General features: G+C 46.9%; 1 protein-coding gene across 2 annotated transcripts in view; it reads left to right on the top strand.

The window, feature by feature from the left end:
• CAMSAP2 (calmodulin regulated spectrin associated protein family member 2) overlaps positions 1 to 18,693 on the top strand; it is a 95,915-nt gene that overhangs the window by 42,720 nt on the left and 34,502 nt on the right. For both annotated transcript variants that reach the window (XM_043484556.1, XM_043484557.1), the window contains exon 3: positions 16,273 to 16,434. In XM_043484556.1, the coding sequence (XP_043340491.1) occupies positions 16,273 to 16,434 (162 nt within the window). The remainder of the gene's footprint in view (positions 1 to 16,272; positions 16,435 to 18,693) is intronic.

The raw sequence follows: 18,693 nt of genomic DNA, 5'->3' as shown, positions 1-18,693 counted from the left end.
AAGTTTTGATTTTTTTTTTTTTTTTTTTGGTAGGCAGTTAAGTTACTTGCAGATCATCTTGATCCTTGTGAGCTTGTATTTGGCCTTTGTTAGGGCAGGTCTGGAGTGACCTTTGCTATTTTAAGCCAGTTGTTGTTCAGTGACCTTCTGGAGTCTCGTCTGAGGATCCTGGACAGTCAGTGTGGTCTCTCCATCTTGCTGTCTGGAGGTTGAGTTTTTGCAAGCTTCAGTGAACTGAGGGAGTTAGTTCTGCCTACAGTGCCTTTGGAGCTGTCCTTTCCCTGGTAGCTGTTTTTCGTCCAGCCTTTTCAAATCTCACCTTGCTCAGGTGCAGGTTAGTAGTCGGCCAAAGGGCGCCCCACGCAGGTTTCTCTGAGTGGCTTCCCCCTCCCTAGTCCTCTGCTCCGCGGGTGTCTGCTGCCTCAGACTTCCTGCTCCCAGACTGCAGTTCTTGTGTCTTCAGCCCAGCGAGCCCAGCACACGCAGCGTAGGTTACCGCTCCTGCTCCAGTGTTCCAGAAGCGCCTTTGTGTGTGCTGAAGGGACTGTGGGGCTTGCGTTTGTTTTGCTTCTCTCAGGAGTCACACCCCTCTGTCATCTGTAGGCCAGTATCTGAAAGTAGTTTTACGCATTTTTCCAGTTTTGAGTTCTCTATGGCAGGAGGACAAGTCTTGAACCAGTTACCCCTTCATGGCCAAGAACTGCTTTTTTGCCATCAGTAGATCATATCTGTAGAACACTAGGTGCCAGCACTGTTCCGTGCCTAAAGGCATGTTTATTAACTCGTGTCGTCCTTAACACTTTGTTTGACGTCTGTGGTGTTTTATCCCTGATTTTATACAAGAGGAAAACGAGCTGCAGAGGTTTGGAGTGCCCTGTTGTGAGTTGCAGCTCATCACTGTGGAGCCTCGGTGTGCCCAGGCAGCCTGACTCAGAGCCTCCCCTTGAACCAGGGCTCGCGGTGCCTCCATGCTGTGGAGCTTAGCCCGGGAGGGTCCAGCTGGGGCTGGGGTTCCAGGAGCTCACTGGCAGGGGACGGGGGCAGCCTCGTGAAGCTAGCCAGAGAGATGTGATTCAGGAGATGCGTGTGGGCAGTAATTGAGAAGGGGACCGAGTGTTCAAGGAGTTCAGATACAGGGCTTGAGAGGATAGGAAGAAACTAATAGTGGAGACTAAGAGAGGTGATGTGTTTACAGTACAAAAGTATTGGTTATTGGGACTTCTCTGGTTGTCCACTGGCTAAGACTCTCACTCCCAATGCAGGGGGCCCAAGTTCGATCCCTGGTCAAGGAACTAGATCCCACATGCTGCAACTAAGACCTGGAGCAGCCAAATAATTAATTAAAAAAAATAAGAGTATTGATTATCATAATACCAAATAATCAGTATCTTAAGCACTTTATTGGAACACTACTCAGCAATAAAAAGGAATAACTGATAAATATAGCCCCTTGGATGAATCTCCACAGAAGATGCTGAGTAAAAAGTGTTAATCCCCCAAAGCTTTGTAGTATAGGATCATGAGAGAGTCAATCCATAGGTGGCTTGATGAGGAGTCCGGAGACCTCGAGGCGGAGGACGCAGTCTAGGGACTTGCAGAGGAGAAGGGACAACGCTGTTTTCTGCATTGCTCTGTCTTGGTCACATACGACGTTTTTTCTTAAACTCTTAGTTCTTATGACAGTCTTTAAGACTAGCTTTCTTTAAGCCTAGAGCTGATGATTACACAACAAAACAACTCATCTGCTCAAGGGTATGTTTTTGCTTAAGCTCTGTGCTAATGATTATATAACATATCTGAACTGAATGATTATATAACAACAATGTATCTTTCTCAAGGACATGTTTCTCCTTCTTAACAAGAACCTTCTAACTGCTCTTGTTATCTTAAGAGGTATGTTGTGGGAGTGGGTCTGGTTCAGTTCAGTTGATCAGTCATGTCTGATTCTTTGCTACCCCCTGGACTGCAGCAGGCCAGTCCTCCCTGTCCATCACCAACTCCCAGAGCTTACTCAAACTCATGCCCACTGAGTCGGTGATGCCATGCAACCATCTCATCCTCTGTCATCCCCTTCTCCCACCTTCAGTCTTTCCCAGCATCAGGGTCTTTTCCAGTGAGTCGGTTCTTCGCATCAGGTGGTGAAAGTATTGGAGCTTCAGCTTCTGCATCAGTCCTTCCAGTGAACATTCAGGACTGATTTCTTTTAGGATTGACTGGTTTGTTCTTGCTGTCCAAGGGACCCTCAAGAGTCTTCTCCAACACCACAGTTCAAAAGCATCAATTCTTTGGTGCTCTGCTTTGTTAATGGTCCAACTCTTACTTCCATACATGACTACTAGAAAAACCATAGCCTTGACTAGATGGACCTTTGTTGGCAAAGTAATGTCTCTGCTTTTTAATATGCTGTCTAGGTTGGTCATAGCTTTTCTTCCAAGAAGGAAGCATCTTTTAATTTCATGGCTGCAGTCACCATCTGCAGTGATTTTGGAGCCCAAGGAAATAAAGTCTGTCACTGTTTCCACTGTTTCCCCATCTATCTGCCATGAAGTGTTGGGACCAGATGCCATGATCTTAGTTTTCTGAATGTTGAGTTTTAAGCCAACTTTTTCACTCCCTTCTTTCACTTTCATCAAAAGGCTCTTTACTTTCTCTTTGCTTTCTGCCATAAGGGTGGTGCCATCTGCATATCTGAGGTTATTGATATTCCTCCCGGCAATCTGGATTCTAGCTTGGGCTTCATCCAGCCTGGCATTTCACATGATATACTCTGCATATAAGATAAATAAGCAGGGAGACAGTATACAGCCTTGATGTACTGCTTTCCCAGTTTGGAACCAGTCTGTTGTTCCATGTCCAGTTCTAACTGTTGCTTCCTGACTTGCATACAGATTTCTCAGGAGGCAGATCAGGTGGTCTGGTATTCCTATCTCTTGAAGAATTGTCCACAGTTTGTTGTGATCCACACAAAGGCTTTGGCATAGTCAATAAAGCAGAAGTAGATGTTTCTGGTATTGTCTTGCTTTTTCTGTGATCCAGTGGATGTTGGCAATTTGATCTCTGGTTCCTCTGCCTTTTCTAAATCCAGCTTGAACATCTGGAACTTCACGGTTCATGTGCTATTGAAGCCTGGCTTGGAGAAGAATTTTGAGCATTACTTTACTAGCGTGTGAGATGAGTGTGGGTCTGATAAGACCTTTCTATATATATTGTTAGTTCTAATCTCGTTAATTGAAGATGTATGTTGTGGGAGTGGGCCTGGTAAAAGTATATACGGCCTTGATAAGACTAGCAAGGGGGGCACTCTCTGTCCCCCTTCTGATGACTATATCAGAAGCTTTCTTTGTCCTTGTTCGCTGTAATAAAATTTTCTGCTCACAAAAGCTCTGAGTGATGAAGCCTGGTCCCTAGTCCCGGAGATAAATTTTCTTCTTCGGAGATCACGAATCCAACATCATTCACCGTAAGCTATCAATGATATCTGTGTAACATTCTTGAAAGCACAAAATTAAAAAAATGGAGAACACATCAGGGTCTAAAGAGATGGAGGGGCTGGAGGGAAGTAGACTGGCTGTAAGAGGCTCTTGTGACGATTTGACTGTATCATTGTCTGTCTCTTGGTTTGACTTTATGGCTGGGAGAGGGCTTCGTGGCGTCTCTGTTACTCCTTACAATTGCATGCGAACTTGTAATTATTACTTAATAAAAAGCTTAATTAAAAAAAAACTTGTGAGGAATGGGTATTTAAGGTTGAAAGGAGCAGAGAAGCTCTGTGAGGCAGCCTCGTGGCGGTGGAGCCCTGCGTCTGCAGGGCAGGACAGGCTCGGCTGGCAGCACGTCACTGTCTGACTTGGGACTGCTTCTGAGACTCTGGCTCCAGTCTCTCAGCTGTGTCAGGAAGGACCCTGCCCTCTGCCCTGCACATGGCGAGGACTCTTTAGATTCAGCCGGGGAGCATCTCATGCAGCACTTGACCTGTGATAAGGGGTCGGTAAACTTTAGCAAGTGTGATCCATTTCTGTTGTCCTGTTTTCTCTTCCTGAGTCTTTCCTAAACTGAATAATAGTGTATGAATTAATTCAAAATAGTATATTTAAGTATATATTGTTCTAAAAGTGTTTACTGAATATGTAGTAAAGCAGAATAATGACTACAAAAGTAAAATTTATTGTCACTTCAGATCCTAACATTTCTGCGGCATGACTTGCTCCTGGAAGGGGTGCTGCAGAGGCCTGCTTCCTCTGGACGGTGTTCTAACTGGAGAGCACTTGTGTCCTTGCGCTCCGTGTACCAGCAGATCGCTACGGGGGCTTCTGTGTTTGCTCTGAGACCTCAGCTGAAGGCATGTCATTCTTTAAGATTTTGATGTTGATTTTTTGGGGCTTCCCTGGTAGCTGCGCTGGTAAAGAATCTGCCTGCAATGCAGGAGACCCTGGTTCAGTTCCTGGGTCGGGAAGATCCGCTGGAGAAGGGATAGGCTACCCACTCCAGTATTCTTGGGCTTCCCTGGTGGCTCAGCTGGTAAAGAATCCTCCTACAATGCAGGAGAGCTGGGTTCGGTCCCTGGGTTGGGAAGATCCCCTGGAGAAGGGAACAGCTACCCACTACAGTATTCTGGCCTGGAGAATTCCATGGACTGTACAGGTCGCAGAGTCGGACACAACAGAGTGACTTTCACTTTCACGTGATTTTATTTTTTTCTTTTTGGCTTATCAAAACCTCCTCAGTTTCTATATCCAATTGTAGCAAAAGGACTGGTAAGTATTGCTTGATGAGAACTCCATGAAGGCCGTACACTCCCCTATTCCTATCTGATGACTTGCTTAATGGACAAACAGATATTTGGAATGCTTTCTTTATGAGGTATGGTTTGAGAAGAAAGCCACCAACAATTACTTAGGTGTTAAAAAGGTAAATGGGAACAGCTTATTCTGTGTGTGTATCAGCAGTTCCTGTTTAGGCTGAGTATCACATAAAGTTTACTCTGCACACAGTATTTTGTGAGATAAAAATATCAATATAAGATCTGTATGTTCATCTTTAGACCTCAGTTGACTTAAGTGTAGTCTATACAAGGCTGCATGTGTAAGCGTACTTCCTCAGGTCTGTGGAAAATGAATATGGTTTTGTTTGCTTCTAAATTGCCTTTTCTTCAACTTTTCATTCTTCTGGACTTAAAGAATAATTGACATTCAGATTTTCCCATATTTGCTTCTCTCCTCCCTCTTCCTTTCTTATCTCTATCTGCACACACACACACACACACACACACACACACACACACACACACACACACACACACACACTCCTTTCAGTATCTTATGAAAACAAGGAAAAAAAAAAAAAGAAAAGAAGGACATTTTTCTGTATAACCAAAATACCATGGTTACACTGAGAATTTAAATGTTGCTACACTATTATTTAATACATAATCCGTAGTCTTATTTCTCCAATTATTGTGCCCAAAATGTTCTTTATAGCTTTACTTTAACCCTTTTTGGATCAGAAGCCAATCAGAGATCATCTACTTCTGTTGTTGTCCTGCCTTTTTTGCTCTTCCACGTCTGGAACAGTTAGCTCCCCCCCCCCCATTTTATTATTAAATCATGACATTAACATTTTTGAGGAATGTTTCCTCCTGATGAGGTTCAGATTGCAATCTTTAGACACAAATGCCATGACATGAGTAGGTGGTGTGTGTTATATACATGAATGCTATGACATGAGTAGGCGTGTGTGTTACATACGTGAATAGGTGGTGTGTGTTATATACGTGAACGCTATGACATGAGTAGGCGTGTGCGTTACATATGTGAATAGGTGGTGTGTGTTATATACGTGAACGCTATGACATGAGTAGGCGTGTGCGTTACATACGTGAATAGGTGGTGTGTGTTATATACGTGAACGCTATGACATGAGTAGGCGTGTGCGTTACATACGTGAATAGGTGGTGTGTTATATACGTGAACGCTATGACATGAGTAGGCGTGTGCGTTACATACGTGAATATGTGGTGTGTGTTATATACGTGAACGCTATGACATGAGTAGGCGTGTGCGTTACATACGTGAATAGGTGGTGTGTGTTATATACGTGAACGCTATGACATGAGTAGGCGTGTGTGTTACATACGTGAATAGGTGGTGTGTGTGTTATACGCGAACGCTATGACATGAGTAGGCGTGTGTGTTACATACGTGAATAGGTGGTGTGTGTTATATACATGAACACTATGACATGAGTAGGCGTGTGTGTTACATACGTGAATAGGTGGTGTGTGTTATATACGTGAACGCTATGAAATGAGTAGGCGTGTGTGTTACATACGTGAATAGGTGGTGTGTGTTATATACGTGAATGCTATGACATGAGTAGGCGTGTGTGTTACATACATGAATAGGTGGTGTGTGTTATATACGTGAATGCTATGACATGAGTAGGTGGTGTGTGTTACATGACATGAATGCCATGACCTGAATAGGTGGTGTGTTACAGGACATGAATTCCAAGACATGGGTAGGTAGTGTGTGTTACACACCAGGGTGGTGTTGAATCAGTCTCATCGTGTCCCGTTACTGGAGACTCTCAGGGTGACCACATTTCCTTTGAAGCACAGAGGTGTCATGTGGGCTGATGTTTTGACACTTACTGGCATGTTATGCTCCCCAGTGATGCTCCCTCTTGTGGTTCTAGCATCTCTGGGATGGGCTCTGCCTGAATCAGTGACTGCATTGGTGGTTGTGATATTGTGATTTAAGAATTCTCTCATTCCTTGTCCATTTCTACCTAGCATTGCTCTGTGAAGACAAGCTTTCCCATCCTCCTTTCCCCCTTAGTGACTGTCACTGTGGACTCATAGATTCTTTTTTTTTTTTTTTGAGTGTGTTGTAATTCATTCTCGTCATTCATCTTTTTTATACTCATGTAGGCTTGTGTTTGCCCAGTGGGTGCCCCTTTAGGTTGGCTCCTATATCCTTTTGACAGTTTTTAAATCCTTTTTTCTTTCTGACACAACTAGATATTCCAAGCTTCGTTTGTGCTTTTCTTGTCTCTGACTTGGAATCAGCTGTTTTCTAAAGAGACTTGGGTTTATTTTAATGAGATGTTATTTAGAAACCAGGATCTGGGTACAGGCGCATTTATCGTGTTCTTGCTTCTAGGCCCTTTCTTCAAGATCCCAGGGGGGCTGCTGCACCCCGATCATGTAGGAACACACAGGCCGTCCCCCGCTGCACCCCGATCATGTAGGAACACACAGGCCGTCCCCCGCCACACGTCCCCCTGAATGCACCTGATCTCGTCTGAACACACTGCAGTAGAGACAGGGCTTCCCAGGTGGCTCCATGGTGAGGATTCCGCCTGCCAAGCCATGGGTTTGATCCCTGGGTCGGGAAGATCCCCTGGCATAGGAAATGGCAACCTACTCTTGTCTGGAGAATCCAGTGGACAGAGGATCTTGGAGGGCTACAGTCCATGGGGTCACACAGCGTCGGACACGACTGAGGAACTGAGTGCTGGAAGAACATACATGTATCGCAGGAGTCCGCAGTCACCCAGAACTGACACCCGGCCTCAGTTTTGCGACGAGCGCCTTGCCCAGGCCCCGTCCGAGGGCAGCGCCGGCAGCACACAGCTCTCGGCGTGGCCGTGGCGCCGCCCCCAGTGCCCCCGCCGCCGGCCCGCGTCCCGGCGCCTTTGCGTCCCCTCGGCGGCCCGCCTCCTGATGGGAATGGTGGCTGCCTCGGTCACCCCGCTTGTACACAAGGACACCGAGGGCCCTGTCCGGGATGACGTCGCGGGTGTGGAGTCGGGGTTGAACACCAGCGCTCTTCCTGCTGTTACTGGCGCTACGGGACCGGAGGAGGTGCAGGCCCGGCAAGGGGGTGGGCTCTCGGAAGCCCCCGCTAGCCCTGGCTTTGGGGTGATGGCACGGTCAGTTTGCTGTGATAAAGGGCTGTGGAGGCGAGATTCCTGCTAGGAGGCTGGCCTGGGCCCTATGAGGTTCGGGGCCAGGAGGTGCGTGATTTTTGATGGTTGGCCACACTGAGAACTGCCGCTGTAACCACTTCCTTTGTTTACTGTGTTTATTTGCTACTGGCTGCCCTTCCTGTCTGTGTCCGCCTGACAGAGCCTTAGTTAGCGTAACTTGCCCTTTGAGGTTGTTTGTTTTGAATAATGTGTTTTTTTAAGAATTTTTTTTTTTTTGAGGTGGACCATTTTTAAAGTCTTAATTGAATTTGTTACAGTACTGCTTCTGTTTTCCCACATGAAGCATAGGGGATCTTCGCTCCTCAACCAGGGATCAAACTACCCCTGCACTAGACGAAGGAGTCGTGAACCACTGGGCTGCCAGGGAAGAAGGCCTGCTTGAGGTTAAGTGTGGTCCAGAGGAAGTGCTGGAGCCGCTCTGGAGACACCACCGTGTCTCTCGTTTGTCTGGGACTTGAGTTTTGGAAGACAGCTGGGCTGGGCTATGTCTTGCATACATCCCTTTGCAGTAAAGCTTCATCTCAGTTTGGTTCAACATTATCTTGGGAGCAGTTCTCCCCTGGGTGATGATGCGAGTCACCACATGGAAGTGACTGAGTGGGGGCAGGGGATCAGCGCCCTTAGACGTGGACTGAAGAGAGCCCCGCCTGCTCTGCGGTGTGGCATGAGGTACTTGTCCAGTTGAGGCAGAATTAAATGGCCGCTGAGCGGGTATCACTGTGCTGAGTTACCTGCTGGTGACCCTACTGTTTGCCTTTCTCTCTTTCTTCACATGTCTGACCCGGTAGGTCTGGGTGAAATAGCAGTGTCAGTTCAGTGTGGTCACAAGCAAATGTCATGTGAAGGGTTTGGCTCTCTTGGATGGCGCCTCCCTCGCTAGGGCCCCAGGTGTAGCCCGTGTTCCCCGCAGTGTAGCAGAGTGACCGCCCCATCCATGCCTCGTACAGGTTGGAGGTTGGGTGCAGCATTGCTGTGCCTGGGACAGCCCCAATCCTGCTGCAGTTAGAGCTCAGCCCTTTGCCACTCGGCAGTCCTCTGTCTCCGTCCGGGGCCCGCTCAGTGGTCCTCTGCCTTGGTCCGGGGCCCGCTTGGTGGTCCTCTGCGTCTGTCTGGGGGCTGCTCAGTGGTGCTCTGCCTTTGTTTGAAGGCCAGTGCTTTTTGCCCCTAGGACTAGCCTACGTTTGATAGGCCAGTTGTTTTTTGTTTCATTTTAAACTTGTGAGATCTTAGTTCCCTGACCAGGAATTGAACCCAGGGCCGTGGAGGTGAAAGTGCCGAGCCCTGACTGTTGGCTGCTTGCGGATTCCCACAACAGGCTGAGCGTTTGGTGTGCTAAGATCTTGTCATACAGGAGGACAGACATTATGATTGGAAATAAATTTTCTCTGGAACATTTCTACTCTCATACCAACTATAGCAACCTCTCATTCTAGCTATTAAAGTAATTAAGGTTATCTAAGAAAGATCATAAATGATAATCTTTTCAAGTAAACTGTATACCTTTTATACAATTAGCTAGTGCCTTAAGAAAGTGAACATAAATATCTGTGGGAGGAAACTAGAATTAATTTAGCATATTTATTTTTATCATCAGTTCATACAAATATTTTGTACTTAAATTTATATAGAAAGCAAACTTATGGTAACAAATGTTTAATTCACTTTTTAACAATGTCTAAAATACGAGGCTGTCTAAAAAAATGTTTTGCTTCACCTTGAAGTCCTTTGAAGGACACTTTGCAAACACGTGGATATGGCTGACTGCCTGCCTCAGAGCTGAGGTGGTTGATGAGGTGTTCACACTGGCAAGGAGGCAGGGAAGCATCAGAAGTTCACTTGATCGGGGGGAGCAGCTGAGACGTAGCTGACAGTGCGCAGTTCGTGCGTTCCGCGTGCGCCGTCCCCTGGCTGGGGCGGCCCCTCAGGGCACCGGGGCATCAGCAGTTAGTGTGACTGGGGGGAGCAGCTGAGAGGTGTCTGACAGAGTGTGCAGTTCATGCGTTCCAGGGGTCCTGTGCACTGGCTTGTGTATTCAGAGTGGCGTGAGCTTGACCACAGTCCCTGTGAGAACAGTTTCATCAGAAAGAAGCACTCTCCCCACCCCCAGCACCGAGCAACCCCTGACCTGCTCTGTGTCTCTCTACAGTGGTCCGTTCTGGACATTTTATATAAATGGAGTAATAGAGTCTGTGTGTGTGCGCGCTCAGCATTGTTTACCAGGTTCCCATGTTTGTCGGTCTTTACCAAGTTACATTCCATTCAGAATACCGTGGATGCATCATTTTTGCTCACCCAGTCATCCGCTGGTGCTGCTTGGCTACTCCAGTAATCCCGCCGCAGGTGTTTGTGTAGAGCTTTTGTGTGAACGCGTCTTGGCTCCCTCCGCCGTCCAGCTCAGGGCGGGGGCGCTGTGCCCGCGAGCACCCTGTGTTGCACTCTCCCAGGCTCCGCCACGCTCACAGCGGCTGCCTGTGTGACGTCCCCCGCAGCGGAGCACGAGGGCTCCTGCCTCCCCACGTCCTCGCTGGTGGCTGTTATTATCTGACTTCTTAATTACAGTCTTCCTGGTGGGAAGCGGTGTCTCAGTAGGGCTTTAAGTGCTGTTTTCCTTGTGTCTCTGTGTAAGTTAAGGATAAATGAAAATTATGGTAAACTTGTTTATATAAATAAACGATGTGTAAAATTTCATTTTCTGAACCAGAATTAACTTTGGCGCACTGGTTGATGTGTGTGTGCTGCTGTGAACCATCTTAGCAGCATCATTCCAGGTCTCAGCATTCCTCTTGGTCTGTTAACTTTGTCCCCCTCCCCCCCGTCCCTGCAGGGGGCGTGGGCCCAGGGCACTGGCCACTGTGCCACAGGGCTGGAGTTCAGTTCAGGAAATATTCTCTTGGTCCTGGATCTGCACCTGATAAAAGAATATCAAGAGCCATGAAGTAGTAGAACTTGGGCCTCATCATCAGTGAGGCTCGTTAGCAGCCGTCTGGCCAGCAGCACTGCAGTGCTCTTTATTTAGCGGCCTTAACCTTCATTTCTGATACGTGCAGGTGACTGATTCTTGTCCAGACTCCACTGGTCGGAGGTAACGTGACCCTGTAACCCAGCTCTGGAAGCTGCCAGCGGCTCCGTGAGCTCCGGGCCTCGTCCTCGCCTTTCACTGAGATGCAGGAAGTACCCAGCCTTTCCGCCGCTGCTCCCGGGCAGGCTCTGTGCTGCCTCCTGGTGGCCGCCTCCTCCGGCAGAGCCCGGAGGTGCGCAGGCTGCGGGCGGGCGCCCCCTGGCGCTCTCACTGCGCGCCGGCCGCTCCCTGCTCTGGCCTGTGACCGCGCGTCTCACTGCGCCGCTGGAAACGCTGTCTGGAGTGCCGCTCTCAGTGCTGGCTGCTGCTGCTGAGTCACGCTGTGCGACCGCATAGACGGCAGCCCACCAGGCTCTGCCGTCCCTGGGATTCTCCAGGCCAAATAGGCTGCTGTTACTATTTGGCTTAATTCTTGGGGTAAAATATTGAACGTGTGTATTTAATTTAGAGACATAAATCAGTCCAGATGGATTGATTGTAGCCTACCATTTATTTTTCACTGTTGATCTTTTCTAGATTCATTATGTATACAGTTTCTGTTATACATAATTTTTAAATTACTTCTCCACATTATAAAGTTAAGGGGTAAAAAAATAATACTAAAATTTGAAGATTCTTAGTTTAAAAGTAGGTGAACATCTTATGGAAATATCTGTAAACACAGTAGTGGAATAATTTTTAAATTTGTTCTTGAATTTAGGAGTATTTTGAAGTAATCAATGAGATGAAGTTTGTTCTGAAAATATATTACTGATTATATGTAATGTTCTGCATATTATTATAGGGTCATGTCTAAGCAAGTTTTACTTTTATTCTTTTCCTTTCTCTTCCTGTCTTATGTATATTATAGGTGTATTCAGCATGTGTATGTACACACACGTATGTCTCCCCATGTGCATGTTTGTCTTGTGAACATTATTACAGGTGTTGCTTTTTCCACTCCGTATTGTGTTGAGCACATTTTCTCCTGTTGTTAAATAGCTTAGGAGAGCATGAATTCTTCATTGTGGCTGTACCATTGCTTCCTTTCTTCTTGCATATAATTGAGTAATGGTCAGTTTCATTCATGCAGGTCTTTTTTTCTCTCTTAAATCTTATCTGTGGAATAAATTGCCAAGAGAAAGAGTCTTAGTGAAGAGGATGTGAATGGTTTTACAGCTCTTGAGATGTTTTTCCACAGTTTGTTCAGTAGAGTTATGCTTTGGAATGCTATTAAGCCCTTGTGCTGGGAGCAGAGCTGAGAAAGACAGAGTCCCACCCCCTAGGGCTCAGGTGAGCAGAGAGGGCGCGTAAACCCTTGCGTGAAGGGCACACAGGGTGAACACTGAGTCCCCCCAAGTCTGAGGGAAGACCCAGGGTCCCCGGACAGTAGCAGCCTGACAGGGAGGCGGAGTGTGTGAAAATACGACTTGAAGTTCATAGGCTTGCTTTTCTTTCTTGAGTATGATGTCTGTTTATCATTTCCAGAACATCTTTCTTGCCTCACTAGCTGATTTAATTTCTGCCAACTGTATGACACAGTAGAAGGAGCGCACGGATTGGGACAGACCATTTAATTTTCAGAGCTTCCGCTTCCTCACGTTAAGAGCATGAGTGATGCTTCCTTCCGAGCTTTAAGGGTTAGAAAAGGTGTATGTTATCTCCAGTCTTAATTCAGAACAGATTTGAAATGGAAGAGCTGGTGTGTTAGTGAGGTACTCAGCGCAGCATCTGAGTCAGCGCTGGTCTTCTGCTGGCCGTCGTCACGCCGCTTCGGACGGGCCGCCTCCCGTCAGCACTGCTGAGCCTGCAGCGCCCCGGCCCCACTCGAGTCAGGCCCACGCCCTGACTCCAGAGGCGAGCTCACGCCCCCCTCTTTACAGTGAGCAGGAGGTTAGCTCCGTTCCTTCCTTCAGCCCCTGTTTGTTGCCAGGCGCTGTGTCAGATACAGGGGATGCGAAGGTAGCTCCGAAGATGCCCTTGCCCTTGGGGTCACCCTCTCTCACCAGGGAGCCAGTGCCCATCCTGTGGCCAGCCAGTCTGTGCGGTGCCCGCTAGCCTCGTCCGAGGAGCTGTGTGAAGATGCCGTGGCCCGTGGCCACGTCAGGATTCTCAGGATTCAGTGCACCTGTCACTGAATCTCTTGCACTCGTCATTTCATGGTGCCGTGTGTCCAGGCTTAAACTCACACGGTGCGCTGTGTCGGTGACATCTCAGTGAAACTGAGAGAAAAGGAGGGTTTCGTGCTGGTGCAAGCAGCACTCTGCAGGGTGCTGTCCTCGCTCTGCAGGGAGAACGAGCTGGAAAGGGAGTCAGAGAGGGTGACACTCAGACCCGGAGCAGGGCTCGCCTGCAGTGAGGAGGCTGGGGCGGGGAGCCGGGCGACAGGCCTGGGGACAGCGGAGCTCTGCCGCGGCTGCTCTGAAGGGAGTGTAGACGGGGGAGGGAAATGTAGGTTGTGAAGCTGGATTGCTGGGTGGAGCCAGCTAATAAAGAGCGCTCCCCTTTTTAAGGAGCTTAGACTTTACTGTGTAGAAGATGAAGTTGACTTTATGGGAGCATGAGATGATGGCATCTCTGATTGGGAAACATAACTAGTCCCCAGTTTATAACATCTTCAGAAGTCATTCCACGTGGATTTAAGGTAATAAAAAAAAAGTATAGTTTTCTTATATTCCTGGGGGGTGTGGAGCCTTTTGTAAACTTGGGAGAAATTGCAGTCGTAGAGGAGAACATTAAGATTGGCAGGTTTTACCAAGTAAATATTCAATATTTAGACCTTCTCTGCAATATAATATTCAATTCAGTCAGTTCAGTCGCTCAGTCGTGTCCGATTCCTTGCAACTCCGTGGACTGCAGCACGCCAGGCCTCCCTGTCCACCACCACCTCCCGGAGCTCACTCAAACTTATGTCCATTGAGTCAGTGATGCCATCCAACCATCTCATCCTCTCTCGTCCCCTTCTCCTCCTGCCTTCAGTCTTTCCCAGCATCGAAGTCTTTTCCAGTGAGTCAGTTCTTTGCATCAGATGGCCAAAGTATTGGAACTTCAGCTTCAGCATCAGTCTTCCCAATGAATATTCAGGATTGATTTCCTTTAGGATTGACTGGTTTGATTTCCTTGCTGTCCAAGGGACTCTCAAGAGTCTTCTCCAACACCATAATTCAAAAGCATCAATTCTTTGGTGCTCTGCTTTCTTTATGGTCCAACTCTCACATTCATACATGACTACTACATAAACTACGGCTTAGACTAGACCTTTGTCAGCAAAGTCATGTCTCTGCTTTTTAATATGCTGTCTAGGTTGGTCATAGCTTTTCTTCTAAGGAGTACTTGTCTTTTAATTTCATGGCTGCAGTCACCATCTGCAGTGGTTTTGGAGCCCAAAAAAATAAAGTCCGTCACTGTTTCCATGTTTCCCCATCTGTTTGCCATGAAGTGATGGGACCAGATGCCATGATCTTAGTTTTTGAATGTTGAGTTTTAACCCAACTTTTTCACTCTCCTCTTTCACTTTCTTCAAGAGACCCTTTAGTTCTTTTTCACTTTCTGCCATAAGGGTGGTGTCATCTGAATATCTGAGGTTATTGATATTTCTCCTGGCAATCTTGATTCCAGCTTATGCTTCATCCAGTCCAGCGTTTCTCATGATGTACTCTGCATATAAGTTAAATAAGCAGAGTGATAATATTCATCCTTGACATACTCTTCCCAGTTTGAAACCAGCCTGTTGTTCCATGTCTGGTTATAACTGTTGCTTCTGAGTGTGCATACAGATTTCTCAGGAGGTAGATAAGGTGGTGTGGTATTCCCATGTCTTGAAGAATTTTCCAGTTTGTTGTGATCCACATAGTCAAAGGCTTTAGTGTAGTCAGTGAAGCAAAAGTAGATGTGTTTCTGGAATTCTCTTGCTTTTTCTGTGATGCAACAGATGTTGGCAATTTTATCTCTGGTTCTTAATATAATATTACATTCCAAATAAAGTAGAAAGTCCAAAGATAAGCTGGAAAAAGGTATTTGATGATTAAATGACACCTAATAAATAATGAGCTCTTACAGATCAAGAAATACAGAAGGAAAGGTGACCATCTCACAGAGAAATGTAAGCCAGAGGTATGAGCCGGCAGTTTTCTGAGGGAAAAATACAAATATTTGCTAAACGTATGGAAAGATGCCCATCCTCATTAATCAGAGAAATGTGCTGTCTGAACAGGGGAAGGTTTTTAACCTCCAGACTGGATAACAGATGATTAAAAGTGCATTATGTCTGATGTTGACCAAAAATGTGGGGAAACAGGCACCCTTGGCAACACTCTGGCGGGGGGAAGATGAAAGCTGCCCCACCCTTCTAGCGAGCAGATTCGTGGTTGTTTCTCAGAGCTGCACGTGTGGTTGCCCTTGGGCCCAGCAGCCCACAGTGAAAGTCATCCCTGGAGAAATACAGGGTGGTGGTGTGTTTACGATGCCAAAGGGCAGGAGGCAGTCTGAGTGTCTACCTGGGGGGCGGGGAGTACAGTTTTTGTTGAGAATACGTTCCAAACCGTGGACGCTGCATGGGGAGTAGGAGGGGGACAGGGTGCTTTCGACTTTAGGAAGTTTGTAATGTTGGGAAATTTTAAGACCTTCCCCCCTGCCCCCGCCCCAATGTAACATTTCTGTATGAAACTACCCCTCTTGAAAAACAGCAGCAAAGGAAAGAGCAGCAGTCCTGTGGTGGATGCAGAGGATGGGGAGGAAGCTGCAGGCGGGAAAAGCAGGGGCTGCTTTGCCTTGTTCGGGGTGAGAAGTGGTGGCGTCTGAGCTGGAATGGAGGTGGGCAGACAAGGAGGCGAGACTCGAGGGCAGTTTAGGAGTGGAGTCTGTACACGGCTCCCTGCGGACGAGAGAGAGCTCGCTCAGAGCTGATACTGAAGTCTGCAGTCGTGTTGTTGAGTAAATGATCGTGACCTTCTCAAAACCAGGAAAAGCAGGACAAGGAGCCTCCTCTGAGTAGGAGGTGATGAGCGCCTTGAATGGAGATCCTCAGGGAGCATCTGAGTGATAAACTGGTTGGGTTACCTGAGCTCACCCCTGGCCTGTGTGTACCCTGTATGCTCTTATCAAGGCTTATTGTTCATAGCCTTTAGTTCCGCTCCCATTTGTTAGGCAATGTTAGTAACATTTAACAGTATAAAAGCAGCCGTCTCTCAGAGTGATTCTGACGGTGGTTCTCGGTCTGTCTCCAGAGCGCTCACCTGGCCATGATCGACACCCTCATGATGGCTTACACCGTGGAGATGGTCAGCGTGGAGAAGGTGGCCGCCTGTGCGCAGCAGTACTCGGCCTTCTTCCAGGCCACAGACCTGCCCTACGACATTGAGGACGCTGTCATGTACTGGATCAACAAGGTGGGTGCTCCCCTGGGTAGCAGCGGTCTTAGAACCATGGACACCGTGCCTCCCCACTCTGCACTGAAAGTCTGTGCCCCCTGCAGAGTTGAATGTTGACCTCATGACCCCCAATGTGCTGGTGTTCGGAGGTCCTGAAGGCTAGCCCTCACGTGGGAAGTAGGGTTGCTCTCTTCATGAGAGAGACCCCACAGAGCCACCTTGCCCCTTCTGCGTGTGAGGAAGCGGGCTCGCCAGGCCCAGTCTGCTGGCACCTTGGACTTCCCAGCCTCCGGAATCCGAGAAATGCATTTCCATTGCTCACAGGCCACCTGCCTCTGATATTCTTGTTGTAGCAGCCCAATCGGACTCAGACAGACTCCACTACTCTTTTGTTTTAAGTCAAAGTGCAAATTAAAGTCACGCAGTCTTACTTAACAGTTCCCGTTCCCTTTAGACTTAAAAAAAAAAACCAAAAAAATGGTTAAAATGGTGGAAACAGATTTTATGTATTCTGCAAAATCTATCATTACATTTTATGGTTAACCTAGTTGATATCAGATTAGTACAAAATTCAGAGCACTCCCGAGTAGGGAATATACTCTGTGGGTGCTGCATAAATTTTTTTTGCATCCAGGAATGAAATAAGTTTTTCATATTGCGAATTAGATGATTTTTAGGTTTGCTTGAGTGACATGTGTAAGACCATAAATAAATAATGTAGTTAGAAAGGCTTGTGCCGGAAAGCTGAGCCTTAGAGAAAGAAGAAGAAGCTGTCAGGTGGGAGACCCGAGTCAGGCTGCGGGCCTCACTGGCCTCTGGTTGGCTTCCGGGCCTCTGCTGGGCCTCGAGAGTTGCCTGGATGAGGCCGTGGCCCTGCCGGCTCCGGGAAGCTGGGACCCTGGCCTCTGTGTCGACCACACAGAGCTCGCGCTCTCAGTGGAAGCAAGCACATCGACCACGGTGGGTCTGAGGCAAATTTTCAGCCCTGCCCACACCGGGATCCCTGGGGACCGTCTCAGAGCCATCATCCCCCAAACCACGCATGGAGTAGGTTTCCTTCAAACCAGCAACCATGCTCAGAGATACCAACAAATCAGGTCCTAGCTTGTGAGTGGGGGATTCCGAGTCAGAGCCAGCTCATTTCTGCTTCTGCCGTCTCTCAGGGGGAGTGTTTTACACAGCTGAGTGAGTCGATGCTCTGAGATCTGGCATGCAGCAGCCTTACACACCAAAGCAAGTGTGTGTGCTGTTAATTCCTTGTAACGCCTCGGGTAGAGTTATGGGTGGAGAAGACTGTTAGTAACTGTTAACTAAGTTTATCATAAATTAAAATTCTTCAGTCCTTTTTTTTAAGCACAGAACTGAATTTCAAGCAACAGAATTTTAAAAAATTATTGATTTAGCTTACAATGGTTGATAGCAGCATTCATATTTTCTAGATTGCCATTATTAGTTAATTTGAGCATTTATTTATTGTTGTTGGAATGACTTTAACATCAGTAACTCAAAATCCAAAATTATCTAAACTATTCTCAAGAAATACTTGACAGATTGTTTCTTAGTCATCTTGAATTATAGGCTGTTTGAACAATCTGATAAGTTAGATCTTCTCCCTGAGAAGCTCCTATATACAAAAGTTTTTCATGTATTTTAACTGTGACCGGTGACCACACTAAACCCCACTCATGATCCAGGGACATGCCTAGGAAATCACAGGTTAAGAATTTAATCCAAACAAAGTGTTTTCTACTGATAATGAAAATGTGAATTTTAAGGAAAATAGTTTTCACTTATTAGTCCTAAAAGAGATTGTGAAAATTTTTACAGAAAAATAGTTGTATTGTTTCCTAAGCTAAAGGAGAAGAGGGCAGCAGAGGATGAGATGGTTGAATGGCATCATTAATTCAGTCGACATGAGTCTGAGCAAACTCCAGGAGATAGCGAAGGACAGGGAAGGCTGGTGTGCTGCAGTCCATGGGGTCGCAAAGGGTCAGGCATGACTGAGTGACTAAACTACAGCAAGCATCAAAACTGAAGTTATCAAGTCCCATTTTTCCCAGCACTCCAGCTAGCTCCTGACATGTAGGTACTCAGCAAGTATTTGGTAAAGTAATGAATTAATTTTAGGATTTCAAACAAAACATCTGTAAATACTGTAAAATACTTTTTTCTTGTTGGGAAAATGAGGTTCTGTTCATTTGAGTGGGCCTGATATTTGACATCAGAGATCTGAACACAGGCATTTTAAGTAGGTGTTATTTTATTGTTATATTTGAC

Source organism: Cervus canadensis, chromosome 13 (assembly GCF_019320065.1).
Source record: "Cervus canadensis isolate Bull #8, Minnesota chromosome 13, ASM1932006v1, whole genome shotgun sequence".
NCBI classification, from domain to species: Eukaryota; Metazoa; Chordata; class Mammalia; order Artiodactyla; family Cervidae; genus Cervus; species Cervus canadensis.
The sequence above is the reverse complement of the archived record's forward strand: the minus strand, read 5'-3'. Positions and strand labels throughout refer to the sequence as shown.